The sequence below is a fragment of the Capsicum annuum genome, unplaced genomic scaffold (assembly GCF_002878395.1).
Source record: "Capsicum annuum cultivar UCD-10X-F1 unplaced genomic scaffold, UCD10Xv1.1 ctg1714, whole genome shotgun sequence".
NCBI classification, from domain to species: Eukaryota; Viridiplantae; Streptophyta; class Magnoliopsida; order Solanales; family Solanaceae; genus Capsicum; species Capsicum annuum.
The window spans coordinates 700,236-718,834 of NW_025822785.1; the positions used below are offsets into that span (position 1 = coordinate 700,236).

General features: G+C 31.2%; 1 protein-coding gene across 1 annotated transcript; it reads left to right on the plus strand.

The window, feature by feature from the left end:
* Positions 1-450: 450 nt before the first annotated feature.
* Positions 451-17,489, plus strand: LOC124890396 (BEL1-like homeodomain protein 2). Its single transcript, XM_047402229.1, has 5 exons — positions 451-685; positions 928-2,187; positions 4,099-4,481; positions 12,322-12,382; positions 16,778-17,489. Exons 2-5 carry the CDS (start codon positions 1,066-1,068, stop codon positions 17,258-17,260), a joined length of 2,049 nt encoding a protein of 682 aa, XP_047258185.1. The 5' UTR covers positions 451-685; positions 928-1,065; the 3' UTR covers positions 17,261-17,489.
* The last annotated feature ends 1,110 nt before the right edge of the window (positions 17,490-18,599 follow it).

Sequence of the window (18,599 nt, forward strand, 5' to 3'; positions counted from 1 at the left end):
TCATAACCTATTAGATCATAAGGAAATTTTATGATTTCTCCAAGACTCATCTTTTGCAAGTCATATAAAGAGGAATTAAAGATTTGAAAACTGAAGCAAGTTATACTTTTAAGTGTCCATTTTTTTCTTTTTTTTTAAATATTATCCCAGAACACTGTTTGAACATAGAATTCTTGCAATTTTTCAAAATCTAAAAAAATCATTTTTACTCCAATTACAAAAAAAAATAAAAAAAAATAAAAGCAATTTTAATTTATATTTTTGTTCAAACACAACTCAAATTTTCAACTTAAAAAACAAATGTTACTTTCCATAACAAAAAATCACAATTTTTATGTACAAGCACCCACTTATGATTACATGTTACATCTAAAAATTCACTGATTATATTAAAAAAAAATTACGTATATCATCATTGTATTTTATAAAAGTGCACTTTATTATTGTTACTTATTGGACTCTCTTTAGAGAAGGCAATTTCAGAGACAACAATCACTTCAAATACAAAGAGTAACAAGGACACAGATAGAGAAAGAAAGTGAAAAAGCGACAGCCTTACAAACAACACAGAAGCGAAAGAGAAAGAGAAAGAGAAAAAAAAATTGTTCATTTTTAAATCCCACAGAAGCGAAAACGATACCTGATGAGAGCCTTTGCAACCTTTTCCGACCTGCAATTCCATGAGGTAATAATTCTGCTTATATGGATATAACTCAACTTCTTTTTTGAATAAAAAAAAATAAAGAAACAAATTCAAAAAAAAAAAAAAAAGTCTTTACTTTGATTTATTCTTTCTCTTTTCCACTTTTTTATACTTTCTTTGTTCCTAATTATAGTTGTATCCATGATCTCTTTGTTGTATATCTATGACGAATATCACAAACGTTTATTTATTTTTGCTATCTTATTATGCTCGATCCATGGTAGACTGAGCAGCAAATTGGAGCAAAAGAAGGAGGCAGGTTAACTTATTGTGATGGTGGAAGAAGTGAGGACTATTAAATGAGATGATTACACTCTTCAACTGTTCAATTGTTGGAGGAATTCAATACTTCGAATAATCCAATGTCCCAAGATTATCATGACCAAAGTCTTGCTAGTTTCTCGAGTGGATTCGAGAGACTTCAAGACGAAGAACAACAGCAGCAACAACACATCGCTCACCAGATCCATCGAGAAAAATTAAGAGTAGAAGGGTTTGAGTCGCCACTGTCCTTGGTAGGTGTTGAAGAAGAAGGAGAATCAAGTGGAATCCAAGTTTATGAGACAGACGGAATGTTGTCTGAAATGTTTAATTTTCAGACAACAGCCACGGCCGGTTCTGCAACTGAGTTGTTGCAGAATCAATTGTCTCATAACTATAGGCACCCGAATCAAGTGCCACATCGTCATCAAGAACAACCTCCGAACACTAACTTGGGAAATGAGTGGTTTGCTAACCAACAAGTGGTCGTAGTTGGTGGAAGTTTGCAGGTACCATTTGGGGATGCAAAAGATCATGTGGACGCGAAGGTATTGAGTAACCATGATAGTGTAACTGCTCATTACCAGCGTCAACATAATCAAGTACCAAGAACATATAACGCGGAATCCATGCAACTTTTTCTTATGAATCCACATCCAAGGTCAGCATCACAATCTCCTTCACAACCTACTAGTTCAAATCTTCAAGGGTTTCCTAGTCCAGCGACCGGAGGGCGTTTCGGTCAATTCATATGTGGAGGAGCAAGTACTTCTAATTCAGTTGGAGGAGTAAATGTAATTGAAGGGCAAGGTCTTTCATTATCTTTGTCATCCACTTTGCAGCATTTGGAAGCAAACAAGGTTGAAGAATTAAGGATGAGTGGTGGAGGAGAAATGTTGTTTTACAATCAAGAAAGTCAAAATCATCGTCAATTTCATCATATTGGTTATGGGTCATCACTAGGACTAGTCAATGTGTTGAGGAATTCAAAGTATGCCAAAGCAGCACAAGAGTTGTTGGAAGAGTGTTGTAGTGTTGGGAGAGGTCAATTATTCAAGAAGACAAACAAAGTTTCCAAGAATAAAAACACAAAATCAGCCTCTAACCCTAGTGGAAGCAAAAATAATCCATCTTCTTCTAAGGATAACCCTCCTAATTTGTCAGCTTCAGATAGACTTGATCATCAGAGAAGGAAGTTTAAACTTTTATCCATGCTTGATGAGGCATGTATAATCTCTCTCCCTCTCTTTATTTCTCTATAGGATTAATTAGCGATTAATCCAGGATTTAAAAATTATGCGTTCAAGTTTGAAAATTCAAATACAATTGGATTTACTGGGCCTCAAAATATATTATGATCGTTATTTAGTGAATTTTTTAACATACACATAATTTGAGTCGAAATTACTGGTTCAAATGTACATTTGCCTCCGGGGTCAATGACCAATCCTTGTTGTTAATTATAAATTCAAACCACAAGAAAGGGAAGGAATAGAAAACTCTAGGAGTTGGAGGAATCTTTTATAGAGGAGAATATAGAAAGCCGGCTAGAGAGATAGCCGATAGGTTTTGTAATATCCATAGATTCATGAGTTGGTTTTAAGTTTGATTTCATATTGACTAACAAAGGAATATATAACGGGTGGGATGTTAAGCATAGCATCAGATTTTGCTTTGGTGAGATCGAGTACAAAAAAAACAGTGATAGCTCTCACTCTACCATCAAGCCAATTAAATCATTAATCTTCTGTCATAGATATTACTCTTAAATGTAATATAAATATAACATCTATCTTTGTTTATTTGACCATCATATTTCAATACACGACAAAATAAGTGATGCTTAAAAATCCTTCTGCGAGGATATGATTTACCTTTTTTTTTTGTTTATTGATACATTATATTTTTATTATTGTTGTATTGAAAAAATGCTAAGCGAAGGCACATGCAAACAAAATAGACATAGAAGGTTCTTCTTCACAACAACAATCATTTGGCATCAATGTACTACTATATATCAGCTTTCTTGCAACCCTTTTATTAGAATATATTATGTATCTTTCTTCCTTTATTTTGTTTCTTGTCTTTACTATTTCAATCGCATCTGATTTACTATGAAGATATTCTTGTTTTCTTGAGTGGAAGGTAGAGTTACAATTTCAGGAGTAGTTTTCTTGTTGAGGAAATTTGACTTCCTAGCTGCACCTTATACTTTTCAACTAATTGAACATCTTTTTCTTTACCTTGATGGTGAAATTTAGTAATATAGTACTCCCTCCCAATTTGTGCCATACTTTGACTCAATGAGTGTCATTTATTAAAATAAACAAGATTTATGAATCTTACAATTTTAAACTAACGATATATATACAATACACCAAAATGTCATGCCATGTGAGAATTAGAAGTTAAAGAGTTGTTAAATTAGGAAAGATGTATTCTTTTTCATAAAGAATAAAAAAAGGTAAGACAAAAACAAATTGAAACTGAGAGAATAATACGTTATTTACTTTATTTTCCATGTTACTTCCTCCGTTTTGGAATAAGTGAATTGTTGGGGTATTTATTGGTATTTCAAAATAAGTGAATCATTGAATTTTTTTTCAAATTTATCCTTATGATTTGACAATCAATTAACTTTTGAAAAGAGATTACAAGATCAATTTTTTCTTTTTTTTGGGTAAAAATAAAAAGTTGTATTAAATTTATGTTTTTAATGTTTTTTTCTTAATTTATATGTCAAAATCCAACAATTCATTTATTATGAAACGAATGAATTATTAAATAGTTATAAAATTATTTGTTATTGCAGTTAACTTAACCTAGTAGTACAAAAATTGTATAGATTGCCAGTAGGGGCGAGCTACTCTCCCTTTTCCCAAGAAAGTCAATTGATATTCATTTGTTTGAAAATTACACATTTACAACTATATAAATAGTTTAATATAGGGTATGTGTGTTTATGTATATTGTATATTAATTTTTTTTTTATTTCTTCATATTTTTATACAATTTTTAGTTTGACTTTTTCTAATGAAAATTTTGGTTCCATCACTCACTATAAAACTCTTAATTGCACAAAATTAAAACATGATTTATTTTTCTAGAAGGATTACTTGTTTGGCATGCTGCAGGTAGACAAAAGATACAACCACTATTGCGAACAAATGCAGATGGTAGTAAACTCATTCGACCTCGTCATGGGTTTTGGAGCTGCAGTTCCTTACACAGCACTCGCACAGAAAGCCATGTCACGGCATTTCAAGTGTCTAAAAGGTGGCATCGCCGCGCAATTGAAGCAGAGCTGTGAACTGCTGGGCGAAAAAGATGCAAGCACTTCGGGACTGACCAAAGGAGAGACACCAAGACTGAAAGTGTTGGAACAAAGCTTGAGGCAACAAAGGGCATTTCAACAAATGGGAATGATGGAACAAGAAGCTTGGAGACCACAAAGAGGATTGCCTGAACGTTCTGTCAACATTTTAAGAGCTTGGCTTTTCGAGCATTTTCTCCATCCGTACGTCTTTCATCTCATTCTCCTACTAATTTTTATAGATAAAAGAATTTTTATCCTAATCATTATTTTATATTTTACAAATTTTAGTCAATATAATTACTCTATAATACTCCTGTCGTTCTAATTTATGTGGCACATTTCGAGAGTTAAATGAGTTTTTCTTTAATCATAATTTTTGTCTTTCAAATATTTTAGATTGTTAACTATTGAGACTTGAGAGTAAGAGTAAATCTTACATAATTTTTCAGACATGTAAATTTTATTTTACAAATGTTTAAAGATCCCATGACCAAAATTAAGAAATATGACTCTTGAATGTTTTGACACATAAATTGAGACAAGAAAGTAATGTGTACCGGCAATGTTTACAAATGGTTACTGCAGCTAGGTTAGTAAAATTAATACTTCATCTATTCCATTTTATTTGACACCAATTCCTTTTTTGTCCATCTCAAAAATAATGTTATAATTAGAAGTAATTTAACTTTAAATTATTTTTTTTTTACCACTGATGAAATGATTTATACACATACAAATATCTATAAATTGTTTTAAAGCACAAGTCTCGAAAGTATTTTTTTTTTAAATATTGTGTCAAATTGAAGGATACCGCATAATATAGGACCGATGGAGTATAATTTTTGCCACCTGGTTAAAACGTTAAGACCCTAAAAGAAAAAGTCAAATAACATGTAACAAAAAGTTAATCCTATATTATATTGATAGAGTGTGTAAAATAAAAATTTTAAAATTAAATTATTTTTAAAAATAAAAGATATATTTTTTTGAGTGGGACTATATATCTCTTTGCTGAAGAAGACTTGCAAATCTTTTGTCGACTCTAGCTTACACTTCTCCTTAAGTCCTAGTAGTGTACACCTTTATTATAAAGGAAAATCTTAGACATTTACTGGAAGACCAAAAGTTAATGAGGAAAGTGGAGATCCCATGATCATGAAGACAGAATGTTTTTTCGTGCAATCAACTTTTATTAGTCTAATCTAAAACACATTTCCAATATATACTGAGTAGCCGCTGGTACATTTCCTTTTTCCCCCTCTTTGCTGTCAGTGTTTAAAGGCACTGCTGCTATTCAGTCCTTTCTTCTCAGTGCAGGGAATTGAGCAAAATTACCTCTTACTACTTTTTTGTCAACCACTTTTACCTCTTGAAATTCAATGCCATCTTTCTGGCTTAAGCATGAATTTGAAAAGTATCTAGAATTTAATTTGTCACCAACATACGCTATCATTTCATTATAATAAAATAAATAAATCAAAGAAAGAAAGTCGTCAAATATAAATTATGTCAATTTTTAAAAGTGAACAATGCAAAACAATTTACGCTCCCTCAATTAAGAAGGAAATAATTCATTTCTTCATGAAATTTCTAATCTTAAATATGTTACTAATATTTCATGTAGTTATAAAGCTTTTGAAATTTCTATTATCAAATAGGAATATGTCATAATATTTGCGTGTCCAAAAAAAATGGTAATTAAAAATAAAATAGAAAGTTAAGTTGAATATTTTCGAAAGACTTTTCCTATAGATATTGTTAGAGTACGTTCCCTAATGACCAGTGACTTTAACGTAAAAGTTGCCTATGGATGGAACGAGTTGCCTGACGTGTTCCAAGGAAGCAGTAAAACAACAAGTAAAGAACACAATGATTTTTACTGGGAAAACACCCGGCTCAAAAAAATGTAAAAAATCACGACCTGTACCTCTACAGGATTTAACCCCAATTTCACTAAATAACTTTGAGTCTCAACAATGACTGATTACAAAACTCTTGTAACCAACAATTAGGAATTATAAACTCTAATTCCTATAACTCAACAACTAAGAATCATAAACTCTAATTCCTATAACTCAATAATCACCCTTGACTGTTGAACCCACTTCGAGTTATCCCAAACTTGAAGTTAACTCAGCTCAATATTGTTCCTAAATAATTAATCTAGGAAAGCAATAAATTACAACTCAATAAGAACAATACATTTAAACTGACTCATGAACTGTAAAGTTCTGTCTTGTGAAATATATTCGTTAATCTGTTCCTTTGTACTGGCAGCACTTGAATCTTCAGTCAGAATTCTCTCAATTATGAACCTTCTCAATTTGCTCGTGTTTAGCCTTTTCTCTCTGTAAGTATGGAAGTTATTCTGAATAATACATGTTCTATTTAAGCACAGCTCTCCAAAGAGTCATTCTTTATTTCAAGCTCCTCCTTTAATCAGAACTCTCATTGCATAGAATTCTACTTCAAGTGAGACTCTTTCTTTAACTCCAACTCTTGCCTCCTTAGTGTTGTAGTCAAACTCCAACTCTTTAAATTAGCACATATTTATTTCCTTGAGTTTATCTGAATTAGCCACCCATCTGGTCCTTCTTTGATTTTTGCATGCTTGTCTTTAATCATCGATGATTTTGCTACAAGTTTCAGCTACATGAGACAGTGTGTCTGTGAACCAGCTTGACTGACATATTTCATATTACTTTGTCAGTTTGTCAATCATCAAAACTACATCATACCCAACAAATTTCCCCTTTTTTGATGATGACAAACCTCTTTTCTTTGGGCATTCAAACATCTTCACCTGTAGGCACTAAAGTATAAAACACTAGAATGAAACAAGTTAGCCAACGAGCTATAAATATTGCACCCCTCTTATCTTTCCCCTTTTGGCATCATCGAAAAACTATTTTTAATGCAATAATATACTAGCCAAAGTGATTTATTATGCTATTCATGGCTACTGGGGCTATCACCAAAACAATCGACAAAGACTTTAGCCAACATAGTAATGTATTAAAAGAGAAAAAATATGATTCAATTTAGCAAAGATAACCATTCCATTTAACTGACAGAGCATGTTTCGCATTAAACCTAAGCTAGTACTGAACAAAGCAAAACAACTGAGCACTAATCAAAAAAGAATATAGTATAAAAGTGGGACATATCTAAGGATACAAATAGTGAGGAGCTGATGAGAAAGGTGAAACAGATGATATCAACTATGTCAATTGATTAATGACTTCAACATTTTCATTCCTCTATCAATCAAGGTCAAGCTTCAAAGTCTTGATCCTAGCTTTAAGGACCTCTTATTCCACTTCATGACTGTGTTGTACAATTTTTAGTTTAGATTTTTTCCAGCTAAATCATTTCTTTATTATCAATTTATTTTTCAAATGAGTGTTAACCCTCTTTATTGAAACAGGTATAGCAGCATGATTCATTTGCTTAAGAATATCCATTATTGTTTTATAAATCAAACCTAAACTAGGACTGAGACATTCACAAAAAAGTAGCCAATTAGGAACTAAAAAGGAAAGCATGTCCCTTTTTATTCTTCAGAAACATATGCTGGATGTGATTGATGATCAAGTTTGGCAAATTTATGATACAAAAACTAATACTTTGGTTGAGAAAGAAGAAGGAATTTCTGGTGTTGAATTAACACATTTGTGCACTACCATTTAGAGAGAGTCAAAGAAAATTTAGTCAATCAATTCGTCAGAATCATAGGAGAAGGGGAGGATGAAGTGTGAGGAATGGAACATGTGTGCTCAACTATTTCAACTTAGACAGCCTATGCTTATGTCAGTGTAGAGCATACCTTATAAGAGGAACTCTGTGGGCACAATTGCTTGCTTGTACCTATTTTCTGCACAATATAATTCAAAATTAGGTTAGAAGAGTCAAAAATCTGAAATTGGGACACACAAGTAAATGTGCCAGACTGAATCGAATAAAATTTTAGCTAATAAGATTTAAAAGAAAAATGGTTATTCTAGTCAATCATTGAGGGGAGTTCATGTAATTTTAATCATCCCCAAATCTAATCTATTCCTTTCAAAATGCTCTCTACTTAGTTCCTTTGGTGCTTCTGCAGTCATTTAAGTATGCCACATAGTCAACATTTTTATAACCCTCAAGAGTAAAATTACTTTCATTTGAATACCATAGTCTCAAGCCATTGATTCCCATGAGATATCTCAAGATTCTTGTGACAACATCAATTCTTATGAATTACCAACAAAATTATCATCAGCTTGTGTTGGTGTTATTGATGCATCAATTTCTTGATTTGTTGTTTCCCTTATCAATATGCCCTCAGTCTGTACAACAGTTAAACCAGGCGGTACAACATGTTTCTGTGCATGCTCATCAGTTTCACTGCCATCCTTTTTTTTGCCATTTCCAAATGATCCATTTCCCTTTTAAATATAGTGAATGAAAAAAACTTTATTTGTTTCCAGTTTTATACCTTGAGCAAACTTTATCCATGTATAAATTTTGCTTGTCTCCTTTCACTCTCATCTGCAAAATAAATTAGGAGTTAAATTTAGGCACCTAGATAAGCTTGGGTCCTTTCTTATGAGAAAAAAGATGTATGAGGTTCCTTTTAGCCCATCGAGGCAACATGTTATGTAACTTGTTTCTCTGACCAGAGTTGACCTTCTTGTTAGCTTGTGCTAACATGGAATCAGATTTTTTTCCTAGGTTTATGCTTCTTGATTTGCTTTTTACTGCAACTTGACATTCAGTGGTTGGATGCCCCCGGTTACTACAAATATAACACAGATCTTTAATAGCATTAAAACTTTTATAAAATCCCAACCCAACCTTTTCATTGTGAGTTATTTGACCTAACTTGTGAACAATTCTTGAAGAATGTATCCATTTATTAGATCTTTCAAGATCAAGTTTCAATTTAGAAACTTTTTGACTCAATTGACTAACCTTTTCTTTTTTCACAAAAGTATTCATGTTTAATCTTAGTCACTTCTGACAATTTTTTCTTGTTCCTCACTTTTGACCTTTTTTCCTTTTTCAGAAAGAGTCAGTTTCAAGATTTCAAATTTGAGGGTCAGATTTGATGAATCAAGTCTGCTAATCTGTTCCTTAAAAGTGCAGTTTTCCTTTTCAACAATGTTCTTACAAGTTTCTAGATCAATAAAATTACACTTGAGACTTGCAAGATTGTTGAATAACTCATCCTTATCAGAAGTTAATTCTTGAAAATCATCAATTAGAGCACTCATTAAGGAAATAAGTTTTGTTTTAGAAAACAAATGCAACTTTTCTTTAAGTTCAAGTATACTTACCTCAGAAGCATCATCTTCTTCCTCTAAGTTTGAATCTCCAAGAGCCATAAGTTTGGTTTCATCAACTTCATCATCATCTGAGTCAGATCCTCGAGTTGCTACCATTTCATATTCTTCCCTTTTTTTTTTCTTTCAATTCCTTTTCAACCCTTTTCTTTCTCCATTCTATTTCCCAGACATGACAATTCCTGATCTGATGATTAGTCTTACCATGCTTGTAGCATTCATTTGGATTGTCATTGGACCATTTCTTGTTACCTATTCCCTTCTTCTTTTTGAAGAATTTTCTGAAGTTCTTAGCTATAAAAGCAACTTATTTTTCATCAAGTTCAATTTCTTTATCACTGTCAAATGCCTTCAGAGCTAAGGTATCCTCAGGGACTGCTAGCTCTTTAGTTCCATCAATTTTCATTTCATAAGTCCTCAGATTCCCTACTATTTCATCTAGAGTCATACCTGTGAGATCTTTATTTACCTCCCTAATAGCAGTCACTTTAACATTCCATTTTGATTTTGGTAACGCCCTCAACACCTTTTCAACTTGTTCTTCAACGGTGATGACTTTTCTCAAAGAAGTCAACTCATTTGTCAAGTCAGTAAGCCTTGTCATCATTTCATGCAAGTTTTCATTCTCCTTCATCTTAAAAGCTTCGTATTCAGTAAAGAGAAGAGCAATTATGAATTTTCTTACCTGAGAGGTACCCTCATGTGCATTGACCAGTGTGTTCCAAATTTGCTTAGCAGTGGTACAGTTTGACACTGTTGTATTCTATCAGTCCTAGTCCACAGACTAAGATGTTCTTAGTATTTTTCTTTAATGCCACTAAGTCATCTGCAGTAAACTCACTTCTTACCTTCTTGTTCTTACCTTCTTGACCTATTCACCATCTTCTAACTTTATTGGAATAGTAGGACCATCAGTGATCCTATCCCATAACTCGTAGTCTTCTCCTTGAGTGAACGTTTCCATCCTAGCTTTCCACCAAATGAAGTGAGAACCATCAAACACTGAAGGTCTAATAGTGGATTGACCTTCACTGTGACCAGTAGGTGGTACGGAATTCATCATATTGATCTTTGTCTTAGGTGCTAGCCCTTTTTAAGACAACCTTTCTCTGATACCACTTGTTAGAGTACGTGCCTTACTGACCAGTGACTTTAACATAAGAGTTGCCTATGGATGAAACGGGTTGCCTGACGTGTTCCAAGGAAGCAGTAAAACAGGAAGTAAAGAACACAATGATTTTTACGTAAAAAACACCTGGCTCAAAAAGGTGTAAAAAATCACGACCTGTACCTCTACAGGATTTAACCCCAACTTCACTAAATAACTCTGAGCCTTAACAACGACTGATTACAAAACTCTTGTAACCAACAACTAGGAATTATAAACTCTAAGTCCTATACCTCAATAACTAGAAATCATAAACTCTAATTCCTATAACTCAACAACTAGGAATCATAAACTTTATTTCCTATAACTCAACAATCACCCTTGACTGTTGAACCCACTTCGAGTTATCCCAAACTTGAAGTTAACTCATCTCAGTATTGTTCCTAAACAATCAATCAAGGAAAGCAATAAAATTCAACTCAATAAGAACAATACATTTAAACTGACTCATGAACTATCGTCAATCTGTTCCTTTGTACTGGCAGCACTTGAATCTTCAGTCAGAATTCTCTCAATTATGAACTTTCTCAATTTGCTCGTGTTTAGCCTTTTCTCTCTCTGTAAGTACGGAAGTTATTCTGAATAATACATCTTTTATTTAAGCACAGCTCTCCAATGAGTCATTCTTTATTTCAAACTCCTTCTTTAATCAGAACTCTCATTGCATAGAATTCTACTTCAAGTGAAACCCCTTCTTCAATTCCAACTCTTGTCTCTTTAGTGTTGTAGTCAAACTCCAACTCCTTAAATCAGCACATGTTTATTTTCCTTGAGTTTATCTGAATTAGCCATTCATCTGATCCTTAATTCCTTGATTTTTGCACGCTTGTCTTTAATCATCGATGATTTTGCTACAAGTTTCTGCTACATGAGACAGTGTGTCTGTGAACCAGCTTGACTGACATGTCTTATATTACTTTGTCAGTTTGTCAATCATCAAATCTACATCGTAGCCAACAGATATATAGATGATACTTTTTTTTGGAAGGCGAACTAGTGCTCATTAGGCTGATATGCATGGCAACAAATTAACAATGATGATAAAAAACAAGAGAATCTATCGAGTAAAACTTACACGCATCCGGTGTATACATCAAGCCAATACATGTGTATCATGTGTTTGAATTTAAAGTTCATGTTACTTAATCATGATTAATCAATATATATTTTACTTAATTTAATTACATAACCATGGTAAAAAATATTAGTTTGATGTATACATCAAATGCGTGTCAAGTTTTTATGAGAATCTATCCATCTGTCTAATGAATGAATGTTAAGAAAACAGACAGAGCTGGAGTTGTCTTCTCTCTTTACTTTCTGCTTTTGGCAGTAGCTACTACAGTACTGCTGAAATTGGTCTTTCCTTTTTCGATCCTCACGCCAATAAGTATGTATACATACAGCAAAAAAGAAAGCAAAAAGTGTGAATTCTCATCTACGGATAAGGAAGCATTTCCAACTTTTATACAGTTTTAGGGACTCTTATACTACTGTTTCATTTTTTCTGTTTGTTTTTTGTTTTTTTTCAACTTTTTTTATATCTCAGGTATCCAAGTGATGCAGATAAGCATCTGTTAGCACGACAGACTGGTCTCTCCAGAAATCAGGTTTGGCCCCGTCTACTGTAAAATGTCTTTCTCTTTCACATCTCTTTTTTCTCAAGATATTCATAATTAAGTTGCATGAAAAATAAATAGTTATAAACTCGGGGAGTCAATAATATGATTTTTTCGGTTCTTTTTAAGAAATTGGAGTATAACACGTCATTTTTTGAGTAACTTTATTGCACATAACCAAATTAAGATTTGGGAAAGGATAAAAACGATACTTTACAAATTAAACTATTTTTACGAAAATGATTATGCAATTTAAATTTCATTTTCTAGTCATTTCAATTTACTGACTTGTTCTATATCGTTTCTACACATCTTCTATACAGTTTCTATACATATTGCCATGCATATCAGCCTAATGAGCTAAACGCAGATATTCTATACAAAAAGTATATAGTTTTGATACACAATTTATATAATAATTATATTTTTTTTACACATTTTATATAATAATTATTTAATTCTTATACACTTTCTATATATTTTTTATATATATTTTATACATATACATATTTGATAAAACTCAATTTCTATACATATATTTTATCTAGATACATATTCTATATAACAATTATATCATTTTTATATAATTATATTTAATTATTATTTCTAAACAATAAAAAAATAGAATATTTTTTAGTTAAAAATTTTATAGAAAAAAATAAAATATTTTAAAAAGGGTCGAATGGTCCAAGTTGAAAATTAATGTGTATTGTATAGACCAAAATAGACTTAAATTAGGAAATGGCTAAAAAGTGGAAATAATATATATAACTTTTTGAAAAAATATCAAATTTGAGTTATTTATTTTTAAAAATGCTACACATTATCTTTTTCCCTTTAGACTTTTCAAAACTGACTCAATCATCTCGATTGTTCTTTGATATGGATACTGCTCGATAATTTTTTGATAAGTAATTCATTTAAACGTCATCTGAAAGTTACATTATTATTAGAAATTTCGATTATTTGATACTCTGTAATCTCTGCTTAAAAAAGAATGATTTGTTTTAATTTTACACAAAGTTTAAAAAATAAAAAAGACTTTTAAATCTTATAATTTTAAATTAACGTTATGTCAAATGTATCAAAATGTCTTTTAATTTTGTGGACTTAAACATGCCACATGAAAGATTAGAATTAAAGTGTTGCCGAAAAAGAGAAGAATCATTTTTTTTTTAAAAACAGACTAAAAAAAAGTAAGTTATTCATTTTGAAATAAAGTGAGTGTAAAATAATAATAATAATAATAATAATAATAATAATAAAAATATTCAATTAAAATACTAAAAATAATAATAGTATTGAATAACTTTTCTTTAGTTTTACATAAATACATAACTTAGATTTATTTTTTTATTTAATATTTAGTTATGTAATTAATACTTACTAAATTTATTTTGGCATGACTTAATAGTTTTAATTAATGATTATTTTTATTATAACTTATTAAAATGCAATATTTATTTTATACGATTTTATTATTTTTATTTGTTGAATATTTTATAATCATAACTCATATCATATTTTGTGTTATTTTCTTAAGGAACAACTAAGTTGTATCTTGCTAGGACTAAAGAAATATTTAAAGCACAAGTTAATTACGTATATGTTTGTATGAAGACTTTAACGAAAAAACCCAAACAAATTGAGAAAACTGAAAATTTTGAAAAACCAAATGGTATATTGATTTAAAAACTCAAAACAAATAATTTAATTTAATATTTAAAAAGCCCGAACCAACCCAATTATTTACACTCTTATTCCCAGTGAAAGGAAAAAAAATAAACAAGACCGTTGACCACATGTATTCACTGCTCTTCATGTCATCTTAGTACTTCAGAATCTTCTACATCAAACTGTATTCTCTCTGTTCCTAATTCGCGAGAAGTTTAACACAGGAGACTAGTGCATGCATGGGCCTATAGAAAATTAGTGCTCGATCCTTCTGCATCCCAAATTAATTGATGCAATTGTGTTCCAATGTGATTGAGCTGATAATTTGTCTTCAACATATCAGTTTGATTTCGGAAAATCAATATTTAGGGTTAAAGATATCAAAATATAATACTCTTTTCGTTCCAATTTATGTGATATTATTTTAATTTGTGTAAAGTTTAGGACAGAAATAAACTTTCTGAAACTTGTGATATTATAACATGTCATATTATTATTGTGGTTATCGGACTTTTGAAACTTTGTTGGCTTAATCTTATTACAACATTTGATTACATTTGTCTGATGAAAGGTGAAACGAAAATGTAGAGCTAATTTATTGCTTTAATATTTAAAAGTGGGTCATTCTTAATTTGAACAAACAAAAAAGAAAGTATTGACATGTAAATGAGAATGGACGGAGCCAGTACTCATTAATATATAAAGCTTACACCTCAAACATTAAAGGCTTAAATATAGTTTAGCCTTAATTCTATAATCAAATACTTATTACTCTCCTTTAGAAACATCTAATTACAGATGGAACATTTTCCCGGATGTGTGTGTACACACCTTTCTTTCTTGAAAATTCAAATGCACAATCCACAAGTTGATGTGTAGGTTGCGTGTACTATCCGAACAATTTCTTTTGTCTAATATACACCTCTATAAATCGTGCTTATACTACTTTTTCTCTTCTTTTCCTTTTCCTTTTTTTCTTTTTACCCCTTCCAAGGAGCTTTCATCCTTTCGTTTTTCTTAGTGACTCGAATTCATAATCTTCGGATTGCAAGTTAGGTGTGTTAGGATTTATCCTGAATTTTTTTTACTTTACTTGAATTTTTTAATTGTGTTTTAATTCGAAATGGTTTTCTTAGTAGAAAAGATTTCCTTGTCGGAAATAATTTCTTTCATAATTAGTTAATTCTTTCTTGTGAAGAAGTTTTGTACTTCTATAAATAAAAGAAAAGACCTCTCTTTTCAAGTCATAACACAATAACATCCATAATAAAGTCGTTTAAAAGTTTTATTTAGGGAGAAATTTTCTCTAAATTAGTTTTTTTGTTTCTTGATTTAGCTTTTTATTATGTAGGCCAATTGATCGAATTATATCACTAATATTATGTTTTAGTATGTTTTTTTTTATCATCTCATTTATTATCTCAAATAATTTACAACTATTAGCTTTTGGATGACGCCCTCTCAATTTCGATTCCAACAAGGAGTGTTTACTATCCAAACAACTTACTCTTGTCTTAGACTACTTTTTGTTGGATTCGGCTCCTCTCAATTTTCACTCTCTCCATTTCCCTAAAGTCCCTATCTTGATTGACGACATATGACATAGTGCAAATTGAAAGGGTAAGATTTAATTATTCTAAAGTAAATTTCTAACTATAGTTTAGATAATAAATACATTATACATTTAGTTTAAAAAAATATTGTAATCCCACAATCTTAGCAACATGTCCATAAATAAAGCAACAAAAGATTTTCTCTTCCTTTTTCTTTTCCTACACAAGAGTTTCATCTTTTAATTTCTTTGTAAATTGATGTTTTAATTATCTATTTTTTTTTGAAACTTTTTCTTTAACAATTAGCTTTTTAAAAAATAAATAAAAAATAGGTGAAATAAAAAAGGAGAAATAATCACTCTTCTATTTTAGATTAATTTTTTATCACCTTTTTTTTGAAACTTTTTCTTTAAAATTAGATATTTTAATTTCTTTAAAATAGGTGAAATAAAATAGGGAGAAAATGAAAGAAATACTCGGTTCTCGTCTTATAATTTAATTTTTTTACTGCCTTATTTTTTGAAACTTTTGCTTTAACAATTGTTTATTTTATTTTCTTTAAAATAGGTGAAATAAAATAGAGGGAATATAGATGAAATAAAATAGGAAAAATTATCGACTCTTCTATTTTATTTCGTCTATTTAAAGAAAATAAAATAGCTAGTAATTATTGAAGAGAAAGTTCCTACAATTCAATTAAAAAAAAGGTTAATTTAAATAGAAACTAAAAGACGGACCATGCATAGGAAAAAAATTTATGAAAAAAAGATTTTTGTTGTTATTTTTATGAACAAGACAATATATTGTTAAAGTAAATATATAATATATTTATTATCTAAATTATAGTTAAAGATTTATTTTAAAATAATTAAATCTTACCTATTTAATTTGAACTATGTCATATATTTTGGAAAAATTGGAGAAAATGAAAATGGAGAGGAGCCAAAGGACTTTTTGTTGAGATCAATTAAATGCATTACACGCTGTCAGTCAAATTGTGACACGTGTCATTGCCACTTTTTCTTGTTGACTCTAAATAATTGTTAAGCTTAGAGATAATTTTTCGAGGTCAGAACAGTCAAGTAGTTGATAGATCTGGTGACATAATAATGCAGTTATATCACTGCATGTAGCATATAATGTTGCCTTATATATGCAGGTAGCAAATTGGTTCATCAATGCGAGGGTGCGGTTGTGGAAACCCATGGTAGAAGATATGTATCAACGAGAGGCTATAGAAGATGATGATGACATGCAAAACCAAAACAGTACTAATAATGCACAAACACCAACCTCTAATATTATTACCAATTCAAATACACAAACATTTGCTTCAGACGAAAAATCCCCAAGCAATGCCCCGGAAAACGACCCTTCAATTGTTGCACTGAACAGCCATATTTCTTCCTCTATGCCAACTCAAACAACCAATTTCCCAACTATTCAAGATTCCGACGACACGTTGCCCCGCGGGGGAGCGGTGTCCGGTGGTGGTGAATATGGGACCACAAATGTGGCTAATAATTCTGAAATTGGATCTACCATGATAAGATTTGGGACCGCTGTGGCTGGTGACGTTTCACTTACCTTAGGACTGCGCCATGCAGGAAATCTACCCGAGGATACTCATTTTTTTGGTTAACTAAGATGGGAGTATTTCATTTGAAGGCTGGGTGCAACATACATGAATTATATATATTGTCACGACATTAGTTTATACTTAATTCTGCCATAGTAAAACCAGATTTTGTTTCACATAATTTTCTCTTGTTATGATGCCTCACAAGATCTATATTGAGAAACAGTTGCACTATATTGGAGAATTTGTAAAATAGACACTTCGAAAACTTAATAAAATATTTAGTAACAAGTTTTAAAAAATTAGGTGTATGCGCACCTTTAATATGACATCATCACTTTGATCATACAAACCTACCACGCAAGTTTTAAACTTTATACTTTAGTCCCCACCTCATCCAACTAATATCTAATATTTTTCACCAATTTTCATATTTTTCTATTTTTAATTTACAAAATTATCCAAGAAGCCATCAAAAGGAGATCTCGTTTTTTAGTTATATTTTTCGATTCCGATGATTTTTCGATGAAATTTTGCTCGTCACAATTGAAAATCTCTATTCTTGGTCATTGCCTACATTGTTGTTCCATCTTTTTTGAAAAAAAGATTTGCAAAAAATATTTTTCATCATTTTTACTATCTTGAAAAGCTTTCGAAATCCACTCAATACCTCGTCATTAGATATATTTCAGTAGTTTAGAAGTCATACCCATACATTTCTTCATCCCAGAGCTTGGAGGGCATCGATTATATCCAAATTCATTCATTAACATTTTTTGTACAGAGGTTTTCATACCAGTCATCGATCATTATAGACCGATATCTTAATCATTTATCGATTAGTGTGGTCTATAATGACAGTAGCTGAAGTAATTATTGTTGGTGGTAATTATATGGGTGTGTGGGAGAAGGGTCCCAAATGTTAGAATTGAAAATCATCTAGCAAGTAGACAGTGTCCATCCCGTTGCGTCGAAACGGTTCATACGATGACATGGTTCGAAGCGTAATCAAGAGCGGAGAATTAGATTGCGAGCCAAAGAACGTTGTGATTAGCTATTTGATGAATGGGTGAGGGAAAATACATCCCACATTCATAAAGAATGATCGGCATGTGTCTTTATACATATTGAATGTTGTTGTCGATGGCTCTAGGCCATTACTGAGGATACATATTGTCGTGGGGCCTCTGACATTCCCGCCACAACACCCGATAATTGAAGAACATGATTCATTTGAAGATGAGAGTTTGGATGTTCATCCAATGGATACAAAAAATAATTCAATGGAATCGAAAGATTCTAATTTCCTTCAAAAATAAGAAAAAAGTGTGGATTGGGATCACAACCCAATAACATCTTCTTCGATGGAACTAATTTTCATGTAGATCAAATGTTTAGTAGA

Coding starts and splice junctions, on each gene's coding strand:
- LOC124890396 (XM_047402229.1), top strand. CDS start 1,066: ATGTCCCAAGATTATCATGACCAAAGTCTTGCTAGTTTCTCGAGTGGA. Junction 2,188..4,098: donor TTTTATCCATGCTTGATGAG/GCATGTATAATC, acceptor GGCATGCTGCAG/GTAGACAAAAGATACAACCA. Junction 4,482..12,321: donor TTCGAGCATTTTCTCCATCC/GTACGTCTTTCA, acceptor TTTATATCTCAG/GTATCCAAGTGATGCAGATA.